An 18,611-nucleotide genomic window follows, 5' to 3' on the forward strand; every position below is an offset into this window, starting at 1 on the left:
TGTTGCTGATATGTTTATAATGTACACGTGTTCCAGACTGCCTTCCCTTCTCTTCCCTTCTCTTCGCAAATGCAAGCTTATTATTATTATTTGTGCCAAACTTTTCTCGTTTCTCTTTTTTTGCCTTCATGCTTTCTGGTTTCGTTGTATGCATTTTTGCAGCATACAAATATGTTTTTTGTTTCAGTTTTCATGAGCACACTTCCCTTTTTTGTTGCTACTTTTCTCACCTCGGGCGATACATTTATACAGCGATATAGTGCTGCCTATCTCGTCTCGTTTTTTACTCTTTCTTTTTCAACCTTCCGATACATCCTTCCGTCATGGTGCAGTGCCTTTTTTTTGCCTTTAATTTTCCTCCCGCTTCCTCCCACAAATTGAACAAGTAAAAACGGGCGCACGCGGCCGCCGCCGCCAGTTGTTCCTCTAATTAAACACCGAACACACGTCAGAATGCACATCGTCAGCCGGCACATTTCACACTATTATCGGGTTGATTTTCACCAACGTCTCTTTTGTTTTTTTTTTCCTCTCGCCTCTCCCCGCAGCTTTTGGCTATTGTGCCTTTTTGTATATGTTTAAATTATGGGTAATTTCTTCACTTGTTTGTTCACTCGTTTCTTCGTAAATAACATTTAATTGGTCCTATGGTTACGAGAGCATTGTTGTGCCAACGTTCCTCCTTTCCCTTCCCAGTACACCATTGGCTTCTTCTCCACCCCCCCCCCCCCCCCCCCCCCGTTCCCTCATGTACAGTGTGGGAGGAAAAAGCAGACCCCCATCCGGTTAGCATTTTCGCAGCCGATTTCAATTTTTGGGCCTTTTTTCCCCCTCCGATGGAAAGTATTGCATCGTGATGGATGCACACACTCCGAAAAGTGCATCGGAAATGCATCAAACGCGCTAATTTTGATGCATTATTTGCGCTGGCAGCTGGCGCATGACGGTGCAACCCGGGCTCAATCAGTGTTTGTGGCTTGGGAAATAGTTAATTAAGGACAGTAATTGCAACTAATGTGCTTATTCGCAGTACAGATTAGGTTTGATGTGTTGTGTTGGTGTGGAAATATTCATTTCAAACAGTTGTGGTTGAGGTTTTTTCCTCCCCGGCAATCAGCTTGCGTGTTAACGATAATGAGACTTATAACCGCTGTTCAAATTTGTACAAGTGCTGCAAAATGGCAATACTGTTGCACTATGAAAGTGCATCAAAAATAAATAACCTTAACGCAAATAACGTTCAGCGTAGAATAATGCTTTTTCAAACAAACTCAACAATTTTCTGCTTTGATAGTGGAAAATATTACAACAAACACACACAAACAACTTTTTTTTTGTATTTCCATGCATTAATGAAGTGCAATTCAGCTGTGTTTTCCTGCAAAAGCTCTCCAACAAAGCCCATTGCAGCGCGAAAAACTCATCCAAACACACAGCCCACCCTTCCCCGTACTGCACGTTGTGTGAAAATTGCAATTCCCTGCACACACTGAGTGATGATTGGAGAGTTTTATTGCGTGTGTTGTTGCCTTGCCCTGCGGCCCCACAGCTTTGTTCGCCTTCCCAGAAAGCTAAAAAACAAATGCATCGTGTTGCATGGTAATGAGCGCTCGTGAAGCAGTTCCACGAGCCCATACGCGGCCAGCTTCACCACACACACACACACCATGGTGCACACCTCTGTTTTGGCCATTATTTTGGTGAACCTCTACTACGAATTTCCACCCCAGGAAAGCTTGCCGGGCAAGAATATTGGGCAAACAAATTGATAATAAATTTCCCACCCCCGGGGGGCGCCGTTCGCGATGTTCCGGTGTTTGCATATGGTTTCGGCACTACCCTGCCAGCTTGGAAAAGCCACACGGACGCAAAACCAGACGAACGAACAGCGTCGATGTGTGCAATGTGCAGTTTTATTTCCCGCGTCACGGCTTCCGGGTGCAACAATGAAATTAAACTCCGTTCGAAAGTTCACACACCCGTGCTGTGTGTGTTTACCGGATAAGCTTTTCAACAAACATCCGGCGGCGGGGGTGGGGGGGAGTGACAAGGGATCGCGAATTAACGCGGTCCAATAACCGTAGAAGGTTATAATTGAATGTGTGATTTCATTATTTCGTCCTTCGTGTCGCTCTGGGCACAGAAAAAAGGGAGAGAAAGACTCCGGAGAACGACCCGAACTTTGCAACTTTTCTTTCAATTCGTTTTCCACATACACACACACACACACAATTCCATCGAAATCGGCGAATAATCGAACTGGAACGATGACGATTGCTTTTTATGACGTACGAATCGCCAACGGGGTCCCGTCGGGCAACATCGACAGCGACTTGTTGTTGTAGCACCAACCGCCAACGATCAGCCAACCATCGATGGAGCCATTTTCCCGCGCTACAATGCGTTTCTGATGTTGTGTTATGTATCTGCCTGGTGTTGGGGTGTGGTATTAATGGGTTTTTATTTTATTTTGTCCCTTCTCAACTTTAACCTTCCATGTCGTGTGATTCCATGCGGTCAACCACCAAGGCGCCTCCACCACGTTAATGTCAATTTGGAATTACATCCAATAAATTATGGGCCAATTTTGGTGCGCCAAATGAGCCATTAATAGGAGTGCGGAACCAATCCCGGAAACCCGCTCTATCAAATTGCTTGTAACGAGAGCTTTTTTATTCATTTAAAATGTAAAAGGGAGATTTCAATTTCCCATTTTTTTTTGTTTTTTTTCTTTCAATTAAATCTCCATTTTTCACATTAACAACTATAATTAAAGCTTTCAAGTGTGTAGGTCGAAACGATCTCGCGTGTAATGTACACTTCCGTTCAATTAGACTCATTACACCCATACGAGCTTCCCGATGGAGACGCCCAGTCAATCTAACTAACCGAGCTTGAGAATGTGTCCTCTTCTGATTGAATTATAAACCACCATATCGCAGTTTTAAGTGACACTGGGCTGTGGAAAATTGCTTCTCCATCTAATAGTAGCTACGGTTCAGTCCCCTTTGCCTTTCACTAACCCACAACCAAACAATATAGTCTCTTTGTGGGGCTCTATTAAAAAAAAGGACAATAAAAGCGATATTTTTCTATGCTGTCGCTTTTTTCATCTCAATGTAAAGGGCGAAATCGATTGAGACTGGAATTTTCAAACGAACGTAAGACACGAGACATTCATTGGAGTGTTTTTTGAAAAAAGAAGCTTCTACACCTGCCCGGATCGTACTGCGCTTTCGTCTAGCAGCACCGGATTCAATCCGTTTATGATGCTCATTTTCACCCGCATTTCGTCTCGTGTAATCGGATAGCAGCTTACATGGAATGGTGGATGCGGCGCCATCAAATGGCGAGAGCAAATAAAAGCACCCTTGCCTGTGAGCCACACAGTTTAGCCACCGTGGAATGGCAAACGGTCAAGAATGCCAGTCGTAGAAAACAGAACGGGAGGGGGGAGGGGAAATGGGTCATGGAATACGATCCGAACGACTGTTCAGATTTTGGAGCAGATTCCTCCCATGCGGCACCACCATCACCGCCACCACCTGTTGCTTCCCAAGGGCAGTGGCCAAAGCCGTGACGACGACGGCGACGACAACTCGTTTCGGAAGCTGCGAGAAAAACGTGTCCTTTAAGCTTTCCATTGGTTTATTTTTATACCAGAGTGTGCTTCAATGAATGTCCCCGCCGTCCTTGTGGGACAGGTCAACCACTAGACCCAGGGCGCACGTGCTTCAGGTGTCTTTGCACTGTCCCATGGAACACACTGCCGAGGGTGGCATTGGCGGTTTTTTTTACCGGGAATTCCATTCGACTGGTTAAACTAACCGTGAAAATCATAAATATTAACTCAATTGTTACGATTATGTTGTGCCATTCTCTGTTTCGCTCTTTCGCGCGACAATGCACACGCGAAGTGAAGTGGATATTTCGTGCCAGTCCCCCCCTCTCCCCCCACACTGGTGGCCGCACCGCACCGCACCGAAAGGCACGATTGATAATGGAGGTTCAAGTTGGTGGGTTGGCGATGGCTTCGATGTGCTTCATTGGGGGAACTTCTTTTGTTAGCTTCAAGCTATGTTGATGCACACACACGGTGCATGGATGGGAGCAAACACGTGTGAAGGAGCCTTTTTTTATTGTGGAGAGATTTCGGCTTCGGTTTGGCTTTGGCCGGGATTTTATTTATCCACATGTAGACATCATCGGCGGATTTGTTTGTTTAAGTAGGTCAATTGTTTTAATGCGAAATCATCCTGCGAAGGGTGAGTGATGTGTTGGCGTGCGGAAAGGCTTTTCAACTCGATGGGTTTATTATTTGACTGCCAACTCCCGACGAAAAAGCCCGCATGCAATTCAAGCGAGAGGTTTGACTCAGCCAAAAAGCACTCGACACGGATGCGGTTTGTACTTCATATGCAGCATGCAGGGGGGGGGAATAGCACAATGAAATTTGCACCCCTTTTTAAACAGCTGTACAAATTCACAAATTTCGCAAAAAAGGCTCCCAAAAAAGGTTGGCTCGATTTGTATTCAAGTGCGGTGTGTTCATGGGAGTTGCTGCACTCAAATAGTTATTTCTAGCAGAGAAAATCATACCTGTTTTTAACGCTATGATGTTCCCCCCGGCACACAAAAAGCTCCACGCAAGCACACGTGTGACAATGTGAAAACTTTTTTAATTATTCACCCGTTGTTGCTCCCTTTCCTTGCACGAATGAACGAGTTTAATCCATTTTCGAGACACAATACAGGCGACCAACCTACTGGCAGCCAAAATAAAGCCATAAAAAACGCTCGCCACACGCTACACGGTACAGCATCGGTGGAAACTTGTGCATCCTCTATATATATTGTTAGAAAATAGACAGCCACACGGCCAAGCTTCCGGTTGTTGGGCGTGTGGTGCTTGTTTGCCCGGAATAGTTTTCCATCAACCACCACCCTGCCATAATAATGATGAACCGTTTCGCACGAAACAGCACAAAAGGTGCTGTATGCAGCTGCAGACAAACTATTTCGTGTCATAACCGTCGAAGAGCATCGGGCACAATGTTGTTGCGTGCGCTTGGGAGGGGGGAAATGCATACCGTAAACTACCACAACATAAGGAACGGGGTCACAAAAGGAGCACCGAACGGGTTTGATCCTGGCCAGTAGAGTTTACAATAATCAGCAAAGCGTTACACTTTCCCAGCCCACACAGTACACAGCAATGTGCTTTCGGGCGCTGTCTGCTGTAGCTGTAAAATCTACTCGAGCACAACAACAGACACACGAGCACACACAATATTCGACAAGTTTTCATTGTACACGGACGAAAGCTTTGGACGATTACTTTCAATTAAGCTAATTTATTGGTTCGTGTTTTGGTGTGTTTGGCCCTGCAATGTTGGACCGAAGGGCAGGACCGACTCTGGACTCTACGATTGAAGCAGAGTGTCCTCTGCAGAGGGACATGGCGCACGTATCGTGGATTAATTCCCACCCGACGAAGAGGCAGGAATGGGAAAGAAAGCACTCCTGAGCGCTGAGCAAATGGTGTGGTGTTGGGCAAATTTGCTGCAAGCAAAGGCGGAAGACAAACGTGAGGTCAATTAAATTGGAATGTAATGAAATTTTGTAAGTAATTGAAGCGTTGTGAATCGTGAGCTTGATTGGTTTTTCTTTTCCTTTTGGGCAGTGGCGTTTGGAATCGATAATTGGTAATGATGAAAAATTGACTCAATTTGGTTTGGCTAGCATTTCAGTGTGGAATTGAGGGAAAGATTATAAACAAAAGAGAAAGCTGCTATTTAATTAATGATTCTAAACCAATGGTTAGTCCCGATGATTAGATCACGAGTGGCAAACGGACACACAATAAAAAAATGTTCCAAAGTTTGACGACCCCTTTTGGATCATCAAAAGCCCCCCCACTCGTGAGCTGATAATTCTTCAAAGTTTAAATTACGGGCTAAAACAACTGACACAAAAAAACCAAAAAAAGTCGCAACACTCTCGGACGAAACTTTTGATCGGACCGAAAATGTCAAAGAAAGAATCATATCCGGGAGTATTTCGTTGCTCCCTTCTTTTTTTGCTGAAAAACGTATTCTGTCCGCTTCCAGGGCTATGTTCAGGGTCCGCTCTTAGAACACTTTTAATTCAAATTAATCTCATTAATTATGCAATTACTAATCATAACTTAATCCAATGTTGCTTTTGTGCTTCCCAGTGTTTCTTTTGCTGCAAAGCTGGACAAGAGATCATCCTGACGTGGGGCACTCAGCAAAGGATGAAAGAGGGATTGGCCGGGTTCTCTTCACATTTTTGAGTAACAAAAAAGGGGCAGGAATAGGATGTAAGTGTATGCAAAGTGAAGCATAATGTAATTCTCATCCGGTCCTCATGTTAGGACGCAATCATCGTTGATCGAAAGGGCAAACTACACACAAAACCCCGGTTGAACGTCTGCTGGCAAATGCTGCGCTCGGGCCGCTGGCGCACTGTCTTACGGGCGATATTTTTATCACTACACTTACGCCACTGGTGTCCGTTTTATTTGGCCCCAAGGAAATGATTGTCCTTTCATCTTCTCTTGGACACTCTCTCACACACACACACACGTGTGACGAGACAGGGCGGATTTTAAGCGTCCAGGAGCCCTGGGAAATCAACGTTTGTCCTGCCGTGCAGGAGTAGAAATTTGTTACACCAGTGCTTGTATAATCCCCGTCGCTTTTGAAGCCCCACTTGGGCCACTGTCCAACGCAATGTCCAAGCTAAGGGGACAAGCGTGGTGTACACGCAGCAGACCGAGTGCCGTACAACACACCCTGCTGCCGTGCCAAGTCGTTTGTATTTTAATTAAACCCATTTTCTGTCTTCGTTAGTTGCCCCTTCGGTGGGTGTGTTTTTACATGTTGTAGCTCAAGTGAGTGTGTCTGTTGTGTTCTGCTGTTTCCTATTTTTTTGTGTGCATCGTAGCATCGGATCAAAACGGGAAGCTCACTGTGTTGGTACACAAAAAAGAATTTACCATCCTTCGGGGCTTTCATCCGGTGGCTGGAGACTGTTATCCTGAGCGCAGCAACACAGCAACCCACTCATAAAGCAGTTGATGGAGAGAAGTGTATACGTGTGTGTGTGTTTTTAGTGCATTTTTTAGAGGAGAGAAGGGTCACTAATGCCAACCACTTGCAGTAGCAGCAGGTGCATCCAATGGGATAGGAACACGTGTTGGCTGGTTGTTTTATTACCTACTTTGGTGAAGCAAGCAAACATTCCATTCCATGGTTTCCCCTTTTTTCTATTGTTGCGATGGTTTTATTTAATAAACAATCTCTTTCAGTTGCAAGCTTAAAGCTCATTAAAGCTGCAAATGCCTAAACTGCCGGAAATTATTGAACATAGCGCAATTTTGCATCGCAATCACATTCAAACTCGCCCGCTATTATTATGCCCACCCATTTGGGAGGCTTTAAATTGAACTGTATCCATTGAATTTCAGTGCCCTCGATGATTACATATTCACAAACCATGACACCACAACCATAGATCGAAAAAGTGCCCCACTTTTACCCTCTTACACCCTCTGCGGGTTCATTTATGTATATCCATGCCATGCTTAATCACCTTGGGTTGGTGTTTTAATTAGCTTTTCCACCGAAATTCCACCGGACACCGCTCGATGCACGCCTTCCCACACCGCGGACACCGCGGGGAAAATGCAATGGGCTTGTGGGAAGGGATTTTTTTTTGGTTCGGTCGCTTCATTACTGCCGGTGCCGCTGCACCGTTTCCCGGGAAGGAGGGCTGTCATTCGCGGTGCATAATAATTCCTGCACGCTTTTGCACAATTTTAAGCCATTTCTCATTTGCACCGCTACTTATTAATCGCTACCGGTGGGGGGAGGTGAGTAAGGGGGGAGGAGTGAGAGGGAAGGCGTGTGGGTAGCATGGGGAAATCCAGTACACACTAATCTACGGTAGTAGTAGCAGTACACATGCTGAGGGAGTCGAGGGAAGAGATGGCGACGGTCTAATAAATGGTCTGTAGCGTGTTTTCTCTTCCTTTTTCTCTCTCTCTCCTTTTTCTCTCCCGCTCTACCGGGATGCAACCGTGTTCTAGAGGGAATCTCCTACACGTTATCTGAGCTCTAATATGCAGCAGAATGAATAATAATGTGTACATAATTTTTCCACCTCAAAAACAAAAGCATGCCCCGTTTTCCATTCCAGTCTTCCTTGAACGAAGACGCTTATTAAATGTTCCATTTTTTTCACTCGCCGCACACCTTGAAGGTGCATTCTTTCTCGCTACCGTTCTTAACCGGTTTTTATCATCTACTTGGGAATGCTTGAAGGAGCAGCTTACCTTTGGGAACCTGTTTTCTACGTATTTCTCCTTCCAAAAAGGCATTTCAATAGGATTTTCCTCGCATTTGAAAACATTTTCCTAACCAGTCCACCAGTATTGGCACCACTGCAAAATATCACCCGTGACGCGTTCATTCACCGGAAGTTCCGTGGGTCGCCGTGGGTGGGACATCCCATTAACTGTTGGTGGAGCAGTTCGCGTGCTCCTCCGGTCGCACCACCGGGGGAATTTCCTCGTACGGCCGAACGCCGGACAGGCGCTGATTCTCGCGCACCTTTTCCACCTCCTCGAACACCCGCAGCAAGTTCCGGCCGGCCAGCTTTTCCAGCTCCTCCAGCGTCCACCCATCGCCCAGCAGCTCGGCAAACAGGCGCGGATAGCTCGAAACGTCCTCCAGATCGTGGGGTGTGCTGTTTGGAAGGGAATGAAGAAGAGAGAGAGAAAAACACACACAAAAAGGACAAAGAAAATTTATCGATGTGTGTTAGAGTTAGGTGGTGCTGTTTTTTGTCGCTTGGGTGCGTGATTTTTTTCGTTGTTGTTGGGCAGGGCGCTTTTCATTGTGTGTTTTTAAGGAGGCTGTAAATTCAAAGCGAAAGAAAACCCCGAAAGAAAAGTAAAAGCAACAAATCTCGCACGATCTTCGCATGAAAACCCCGACCGTCCCGAAGAAAAAGTGGCCCATTAAGCCGCGACATACGAGGCGTTGAGACACACCGTAATCATATTTTCTTCGCATTTTGGCATTCTTTTTTTTCACTGTTTTTATGAGATGGGATGGAAAGGCTGTATCGCAAAAAAAAAGACGGAAAGAGTTTTTGCCAACAGTCATTAAACGAACGCCGCGCCGAATGGTGCGTGAATCTTCTCCTCGGCGTCGGGGGAAAACGATGGGCGAGGGGGGTCAATTTACGAGCTCTCTCCGGCTTTAGTTTTCGTCGAGGGACACCAGAATGGAATCACTTTTTTATTTGCTCGCTTGAGAGAAGAAGAAAAAAATAGAAAACTGCATCCTTCACACTCAAACGACAAGATGGCTAAATGATGAAGGAAGGCCGAGCGACCGGCTTGGTGTTTTTGTTTTTTTTTCTCCCTCTCGCCGTCCCGGAGTGGTCTTCAACGTTTTGGGTCCTTGAGCTTTTTATAGTGTGTCTATTGCTGTTTTAGTGCGCTGTTTTTATGGCGCAACCGGAAGCCTCTGGCAAAGATTTCGGTGTGTGTGTGTGTATGTATGTCGTTTGCTCGTCACTTGCGGAGCTAATGAATGGTCGCGGCTTAATAAGCCGCTTTCGAGGCGTTTGAGTTTATCTCTCGAGGGCGCGGAAACGAGATTAGTTTTACGAATATTTCGGAATGTTTGAAATTGGGCAAAAAAAAGCGCTATTTACATGTACACTTACAAATTAATTCCATCATAGCCGGCACCTAATCCAACGTGGTCTACGCCAGCGATTCGTCTGATGTGATTTATGTGTGCTGAAACGAGAAGATGGAAAGCTTTTTTTAAAAAAAATATACCAAAACTCACACATTTCGGGGAAATAGAAACTCATTTCAGTAAGTAATGCAGCTTCATTGTGTGTAATTTGTATTCAAAAACACACAAAGTCACAACCAGCACGCAGCCGCTGGAAGCGGACATAGTAGTAGTGGTGGTCTTTGGCAAACGACACCCGCGAGACCATCGACAGCAAACGACATTCCAACGCAAAGGCCAAAACGCACCAGCACCATTCATCATTCCATTCCAACGGCATCGACACTATCAACGGAGGGACCGACACTTCCCATTTGCTGGTACGGTGCTCCTGAGCCATACAATGCCGGCTTCGTTTATGAAAAGCTGGTCAACCGAGACCCGTTATGCACGGTCAGACATTTCCGAACGAACAAAAGCTCCCCCAACCTCCGGCCAAGCAGTAAATGGCAAAAACCAGGCCACCGGGCTACTAAAGGATGAACACACAGTAGTCGATGCCTTTTCAATGACCATTCGGAGTGCATTCGAAGTGACATTCTTCCGATTGCTGTCGACCACACCAGGGCCAAGGACCAACATCGTGTGGTTGGTTTTTGCTTCTTCATTTTTGGTGAACATTTTTTTTGAAAGTGAAGAGAAGACAAGACAACTTCGCACCATTTTCACTTTGAAGTGAATTTTGAGAATGGGGAGAAAAACCCCCCACAAAACCAAAAGGACCGTGTACGTGTACGTGGTGAGGAATAGAAGCAAACCGACTTGCCCCATACGATGCCGACCCGCGTCTCGACAGGAAAGTGGCAGCCTTTGGCACATTGGCGATGCATCACCAATCGAAAGTGCACCGGGAAGTATGTGTGCAAATACACACACTCAAGAGTGCTCGAGAGACAGAGAGAAAACACAAAAAACGTGCCAGCAACTCGAGCTAGGTCATATAAACACGGCAACTTACCGACAGCTACAAGGGGCCACTACAGAGAGAGAGTGTGTGTGCGCCCGTGTGATCTAACAAGAAAGACCGGGGAAAAGTGCCGCTGAGAGTGGCACGGTTCGCGCGTTCGACAATGCAGGAAAACACCAAAACGCGTCTCTCGCCGACCGATTGTGCAACCGACAGCGGAAGCAAATTGTGAACGATATTATAAACCAAGCCAGAAGAATTGTGCACGTATTTAGGAGCGGCCCGGACAACTACAGAACGAATAACGATGTAAGAAGGTTGTCTGTTGAGTCGGGATAAGCGAATGCAAGAACTGGAAGATACAGAAGAACAGTACGGAGACACACACATTGCCATCGAATGGAAATGCGTTCCTTTCACCTACCGACAACACCATCACCAGCGCAGCACAGTGCTCGAGTGGAAAACATTTTCTTTTGCCTGCGCTTCTTTACAGCTCGGTAAGCATCAAGTGAGCGTCGTTCTGCCATCAGGCCAAACGGAAGTGTGGCTGTTGTGTCAGTGTGTGTGTGCTCGATGTTTTGCCAACGTTTTCCCTTCCACCCCAACTGCTGGGGAGGGGGTGTAGTGTGCACAATGCTTATGCAGGCAGGCTTTTTGCGCAACCTCAACCGGTGGCACGTGCAGTACTAAGGGGAAGAAGCTCTTGAAGAGACGACGACCCGGGTGGAAAACCCGTGTGTACTCGAACAGGCAGCCGCACCATACCCATTGCCTTGTTCCTTATTTTCCACCAATTTTCCGAGTGTGGTTTCTGGCTTTCATGGAGCGATAAGTTTTACGATGCAACACCACCACCACCACGATAGGAGCTGCAGGACGTTTGTTGCACGTGGTGAGGTAATTATGTTTTGTGCCTCGGTGTACAAAAGCAACAGGAGCGTGGTTGAAGAGCCTAAAAAAAACGGATAGGTAAGGGCAATAAAATTGTGCATCAGCTAGTCGGTTTTTTGCTGTTGTTGTTTGTTTGTTTGCTCATTTCGATGTTTTCCCGGTGCGCGCTTGAGATGATTTAGTGGGGCGCACTTTGGCTGGAAAGGTGATTAGTTTGTTTCATTAAAACTTTACGCGTGTTGAAACCAGGATGGGAAGATGCACTCTATTACCGTATGTTGAAGGATTTGAACAGGCGTTGAACGGGTATATTTTGTACATAAAGTGTTTTAATAATTAAATGTTCGTTTTCAACCAAACCTCTGAAGCAACGAAATGTATTTTTTTACATAAATTTCACTCCTTTTCCCTTGCAGAAAAGCGTGATTTATTCCACACCGCTTATCTGCTTGCTGCTTCAGCGCACAAGCAAAATGGAAGCTTTTTTAAACAGTGAAAAACCATTGCCAGTGAATTCCGTTTCCCTTATTGTGTATATAATAAAGTACAACATTCTGTACAAAATAATGTAGCAAACCAGCCTGACGAATGTTCGGTGTTCTCTTTTTGCATTGACTTTTCCACTCCAATGACAATCCTTTTTCCACTCCCCAATCCCCCCAGCGAAAGGTGTGATTTGCCGAGGAAAAAAAGCAAAAAAGAAGCTTCTCAGCACACTCAGCCAGAGTGCGGTGTGGCGTCTAAATGTGCTGTTGCTTTCCGCTTGCTTATGCACCACCGGACGGACAGTCTGACCGAGGACCACCGCAGCTGCTGGGACTACTGGTGGGATAAGGGACATGTTTAACCGCATGAATATGCATATAACCTTCCATCGATAAATGTCACTTCGGAAGATGTATTAGCTTGTTGCTCTGCTCCGTAAGGGAGAAGAGTGGACGTACAAGCACAGGAAAAAAAAGGTGCCACAATGAATGTTCCAAGAAGAGGTTGTCCTTCTTGGCACTGGCATCCTTGGTGTGTGTGTGTGTGTGTGTGTGTGTGTGTGTGTGTGTGGGATTGCTTTCACAGGCCATTAAAGACGAGTTGGCAGCGGTGGCGGATTTAAAGAGCACTTTAAATGAAGCTAAGCAATGAATAATGAACGAAAAGGGTGGATGGAACGAGATGCTCTAACATGGCTGTTTGTGTGATGTGTGTCGATTGACTTAAAGTAGAAGTCATAAATGAGGATAAATTTTCAAAATAAATCCAAAAAAATGTCCCCTAACAAAATCGACAACTCAATCCATCCAACGACAACCAACGAACAGATACTTCAAACTCCAAACTTTCGTCCAGCAGCATTTCAGCAGCTTAAAAATCACAGAAAATCGACGAAATCCATCCCGCCCGCCTGTCCATCCCGCCCATCGGCACCGTTTTATTGGAATAAAGTTTGAGCAAATTAAATTTTCATTGCATAAAAAATTCAAATTTCCTCTCTCTCGCTCACCGCGCTGCTACACAGCTCGTCCAGGCTCGTCGCAGCTTCCGATGGTTGGAAAATTGTCGTCTTCCAGCCATTCCCAAACGGTGGTTTGGCGTCAACGGCAACGCCATACAGTTGGTTTTTTTTGGTGAGTGAACCTACTCGTCGAGTGAAAGTTTGCTATGTACGAGTGCAGATAAATACAGAGGTAAAATGGTAAAAGTATGGAAAGGAGAAAGGAACAGCTCTTGTACCTTTTGCTGCATCTTTTGCCACTGCTGCCACTGTATGCGCTGTGCTCTTTCCCTTAAGGGGTAGAAAAGCTAGGAGCTGCATGCCAACCAAACACTCACCGGAGGCTAGCGGTGGAAAGTTGGCGTGAAAATTGCGATACTTCTAGCCACCAGTTCCCCAATGGAAGCTCTCCTGCATGCACTGTGTGGTGCATCCACCGCTGAGTCTTTTGTGCTTGTCACAAAACTAAAGTTTGTGTTGCAGTGTTGTGTTGCGCTAAACCCGAGCCGAGGCGTTGGGAGGTACATGCCGAAACGAAACGCAAACGAAACGACAAACCTTTTGGGCCAGGTGACGACAGCGGGATTGTGTTTCGGGAAGTTGGAATCAGAATATACTGAAATCTATAGTTATTTTTTTCGTTTTCGACTAAAACGAAAATTCATTGGGTGCGATCGAGAGGGAGTACTGGTGCACATTGGTGCATCGTTTTCGTTTCAGAGGGCCCATGAATAATGCAATGCTGTAGCGAGGAGGGGCGTACGATGCGTTTAGCATACTCGATGGCGAATGTGTAACGCGTACAAAGGTGTGTGGGAATAAATATTTTAACAAATATTATTCACTGCACGGCGTTGTGCAGCAGGCACGAACGGTGCATATGTTTTCTCCTTTCGGCCGTTTGAGAGCGTGTTTGTGTGCATGAATAAAAGCCAACACAAATGAAATGCTCTCTAATGACATAAAAGCAAAAGTGCTTTGAGCAACTTTGCATTAAATCCCCGAAATTTAATGTCCTCGATTTCATTTCCGCCACTCGGAATACGAAATGAAATAATAATGATTATCATTACGGACTGCGACACGCTTCAAATCACTTCAAAAGACACACAACGCCGAAACGGCCTCGGCCGATGCGCTGGTCCTAAAATGCGATAAAAGTTAAAATCCAACCGATCGTGGTGGAAACTCGAAAGGAGCGGGAGAAAAAAGGCAAAAAGTGCCAATTCCACAATTCCTAAGAAATTTAATTCCTCACCCAATTAACGGAAATAATGCGCATCTCCCTCCGACTCTCCGTTGGCAGCCGGATTTAAGCATTTGTCTTTGGAGCGCTGCTGCAAAAGTGATGGCGATGATGCCGAGCGAAGGAAAATATAAAACACAGCCAGCCAGCCAGCCAGCCAGCGATAAAAATCACTTTGCTAAATATTCTGCTTCCGGCGACGGAAGTCGGAATGCTGGGGGGCTCGTGCCACCCCGCCGGAGTGGAATTTGGGCCGCGCTCGTGGAATCGGTGCCAGAACGCATCCCAATAATTTGATATCGGGACGAATAAATCTAAATTTAACTTTTAATTCAGTTATCAAAACAAATTATCACACTTTGCTTCCCCTCCGTACGTCCCTTGGGTGGGAGGTGTGTGTGCGATGGATTTTGCCTTCGGGCGAATGTATTTTCTCATTTGGTGGTAAGATTTTCCGTGGGACTGCTAGCAGCTGCCTCTGGGAGAAGGAGGAATGCAAACGTTCGCTTGGTTTTTGAATGTTTCCAATTCCTGCTCGGTGCTGTACAATATCTTGGAGGGAGGAATTCATAAAGTTGTACTGCTTTTTTAACGATTCTAGTGGTGGTGGTGGGAACAATTTGTCAGAAAATTTTTAAAACCCAAACGAAGGCACACAGGGAAGATATAAATGTGTCGTTTGGTTAACATTCCTCGCCCAAAACACATATTCCACCAATGCCAGTCACCACGAGAAGAAAGGTCATAAAATTTTAATTAAACGACACATCATTTTATAACATTTCATTTGCATTCCTGGCATCGTTCGGCCGCTGGGTAGGGGAGCGCTTTTTTGCTTTGATTTGGAAAGCTTTTTGTCGCTTCACCAACACATCAACAACCGAATAGAAATAACCAAAAAAATCCATCACCGTCTCTGGGTGGTATGTTTCATGTTCCAGGGTATTTCAATGCTCCCAATGTGTTCCTTTTATGTTTGTGTGTGTTTTTGTCTAGTATCGTTAAACGAAAGAAGAAAAAACACATTTAAAAACGGAAGCAAGGATGGTGGAAAAAAGCACCCAGCATGTGGCTCAATGACTCCCCTTTTTCCTTTGAGGGAAGATGTGGTTCCCCTTACGGGTAGAAACATGCTTAAATCCTGCAAAGAGACAGCTTCAATGAGAACCCCTCATAGCGCTATAATTACTGGATGAATTGTCGACCCAACCGCTCTCTTCCAGCTGGGTGATGCAAAAGAATGCCCTTTCCACTCTCAAGCCATCACAAGAAGTCACGACCGGAGGAGACCCTCCAAAAAGGGAGGCTCTTCATCTGGTGAATGGGAAGCAATCTACAAATTCTTGCATGTCCACTGCACAAAGCATGAGAAAAACCGGCGGAAAGCTTGTCACACGATCCGGCATGGAGTGGCCTGGTAATTTGCTGTTGGAAAGCTTTGAACGAGAGAGCGTGCAGCATGTAACAGCGTTGTAAGGGCAGTTAATCGTCTACAGGTGCAGGTGCTTAATTTTGATGATATTAAAACGGATAAAGCGAGCATTATTAGACGAAGCTTTAAACGAGTTAAAATGAATGATCGTCAGAGAGGGGCCGAAGCGGAGGTTAAATGTTTTATAGCAGACCTACCATCCATCTGGCATGGCTTGGAGGGAAAAAACATTACAACATCAAGATTTGCATCCAATTGGAATTCCTGTTCTTGGAAGGCTGCTGGCTTTATTCTACGTTTTATTCGTGCGAGCTTTTTGTTCCATTTTATACGCATTTTTGCCATTCCACACACTACAATGTAAGGAGCGTCAGCTTTGGAAGGAGCTTTTTATTGGGATACTTTTTCAAACGCTCGTAGACTACCATTGGTAGTGCGGCTGAGGGCATTGCAAGAAACACCTACCAATGTGGAACAATTTTTCTATTCCACGAAAGCCTGTTCACGCAAAGTACTTCAGCTGCATGGAGCGTGTGTTTTACGATTGAATTGATATATTCTGGGAAATTGTTTACTACACGTGTACAGTAAGCTTTAATGCCGAACAAAACGGCTGCTTAGAAGCAAATACCGTCTGATATGCTTTAAGCTGTATTAATGCTGGCTATGAGCGTGTTGCCGAGCAAATATGGAAAGGAATTATGCCAGCAACGATAATCGCTCGAGTGCAATCATGCGATTCTAATGTTTGTCGCAATGTGCGTTTCAACTCACTGGGTGTCGTCATGTTACGCTTTTGAGCTTAAAAGTTCTGAAATTTTGGAACAGTTTCGCACCCTTCAAAAGCTGACACAGCTGATGTGACCGGATGTTGCGACGGTGGTTTAATATACAAAAAAATGGCACTTCCTTCAACGTTTCAGACGTCCACGTGTCAGACGCGCAGAGTTATCCGGCTGATGTGGGTTGCGCTCTTTCTGAGGTTCTTCTCAGTAAATAAGCTCACCGCTACACCGCCATCCTTTGCCGATACCGGATGTGGTTTTTAGGCTAGCGAAAGTGTCACTTATCTGGTGGCATACGGCGACGCACACACTATGCAAAGAAGCACACCGCTCAAAACTTTAAATCGGTTTTATATGCTAAACAGTCTTCGAGCGGTGATGTTGAGTGTGTCAAGTAGAGGCCCTTTTTGCTCCATGATGCCGTTGTGTTTGAATATAAGCCCGTTTTTTGCTAGTATCGATTAACGTTATTCGGTCAGTGTAGTTTTTCAAGGTTTGGTGAGGAAAACAAAGCATGCAAATGTGTGCGATAAGGTCGTTTTGTGCTAAACTGTTCTCGTTAAGACTGTTTCTTTCTTGTCCTAAGGAAAGAAAGCTATTAGAGAAGGAATAAAAGATACGATCTGAGAGAAATTCAGTTTTACTTATTTGCATATTTTTTATCCAGAAGCATAACTGTGGCTGATTAAATTGACTTAACGAAGATAAACTGATATAATTAAGGTTTCTCTGTTTATACTTTTATATTTTTATATTTTATTACTCGTTTTCTTCTTCTATTCCAACGATGAATTCAAAATGTTCCACCAAACACTGTGCCGCTGTAAAACGAACAGCTGACAGATCCAGAGTGACCAGAAATACCGATTTATCTGTATTCCTACCGATTTTTTATAAGCCTACCGATTCACAGATGACCGCCCTAAAACTACCGATTTTCCATTTATCCTACCGAAAATCACAGATATTTGATTTTTCAGTCGTTTAAGCTTAATCTGTGGCGCTTGGGATGCTATTTCAAGGATTGTTAACCACATTTGTTACTTAACGCGCTGATGCACGTTTGTTTGCCTGGCACTTTTTATCCGTTAAAATTTAATGTTCATAATAAGTAGAAAATGTCAGTTGCGTGAATTCCGAAAATTTCTCATCAAAGAAAGTCATTTAAATTTCAATTTGAATCTCGCTGTCGGCGGTTAAAGCTTACCCGACAGACAAAGAGAATGAAATTTTCAGGCGAGGGGACCCAAGCGCCACAGATTAAGCTTAAACGACTGGAAAATTGAATATCCATAGAAAAAAATGAAAGCTCCACAGCTTCATTGGTTTGATCAATAGATGGCGTATTAAAACTGATTATTATATTGCTATCCTTTTCTTGCAATGTGTTTCGACAAGTTTCATCTTATCATGACCTATATAGCCTTCTAACTTTCTGAGCAAAAATCTATATGAATGGTCGTGTGGTCAGATACGTGGGTACCGACACCAACGACCATAACTCAAATCTCACTTGCTTCAATACTGGTGGTGTTCATTGGAGTTTAGTATTTAAACAATCGTATCGCCGTTCTAGTTCTAGCGATGCATAACTTCAATGCGAAACCATACAACAGTACAGAGGAAATGAGAAAGCTCTCCTCCAAGCGATGAAGCTCAACTGGTTGGGGTATCCCACTAACAGAGAGCGCCACCAGCTTTTTTGCTATTTTTAGAATGCATGAGTCGTTTGCCGTCTGCTAAACGAAGTCTTTCTATATTCCGTTTAGGTAGAGAACTTGAGTCGTTTAGAAGCCGTTTAGTGGTCGTTTAGTGGATTTGTGGCACTTGGGGAAGGTAGAAACACACGGTGGGGGTCCGGCCCAAGATCGGATCCGAAGTCCGTTGTTTTGGGCTGATAATTAATGAATGGCGGATGGAGCGCTACCACAGGGAGAATGCGCTCTCTTGCTCATTCTTCTTCTTCATTTGGCACAACAGTCGCTGCCAAGGCCTGCTTGTACCCACTAGTGAAGTGGGCTT

At 45.0% G+C, this 18,611-nt stretch overlaps 1 protein-coding gene across 2 annotated transcripts in view; it reads right to left on the bottom strand.

The window, feature by feature from the left end:
- Positions 1-8,085: 8,085 nt before the first annotated feature.
- Positions 8,086-18,611, bottom strand: part of LOC120956163 (uncharacterized) — a 53,949-nt gene continuing 43,423 nt past the window's right edge. For both annotated transcript variants that reach the window (XM_040377537.2, XM_040377538.2), the window contains exons 11-12: positions 9,763-9,838; positions 8,086-8,772 (exon numbers count right to left, since the gene is read on the bottom strand). In XM_040377537.2, coding sequence (XP_040233471.2) covers positions 8,538-8,772; positions 9,763-9,838 — 311 coding nt within the window. In that variant the 3' untranslated portion in view covers positions 8,086-8,537. The remainder of the gene's footprint in view (positions 8,773-9,762; positions 9,839-18,611) is intronic.

This window comes from Anopheles coluzzii, chromosome 3 (assembly GCF_943734685.1).
Source record: "Anopheles coluzzii chromosome 3, AcolN3, whole genome shotgun sequence".
Lineage (NCBI taxonomy): Eukaryota > Metazoa > Arthropoda > Insecta > Diptera > Culicidae > Anopheles > Anopheles coluzzii.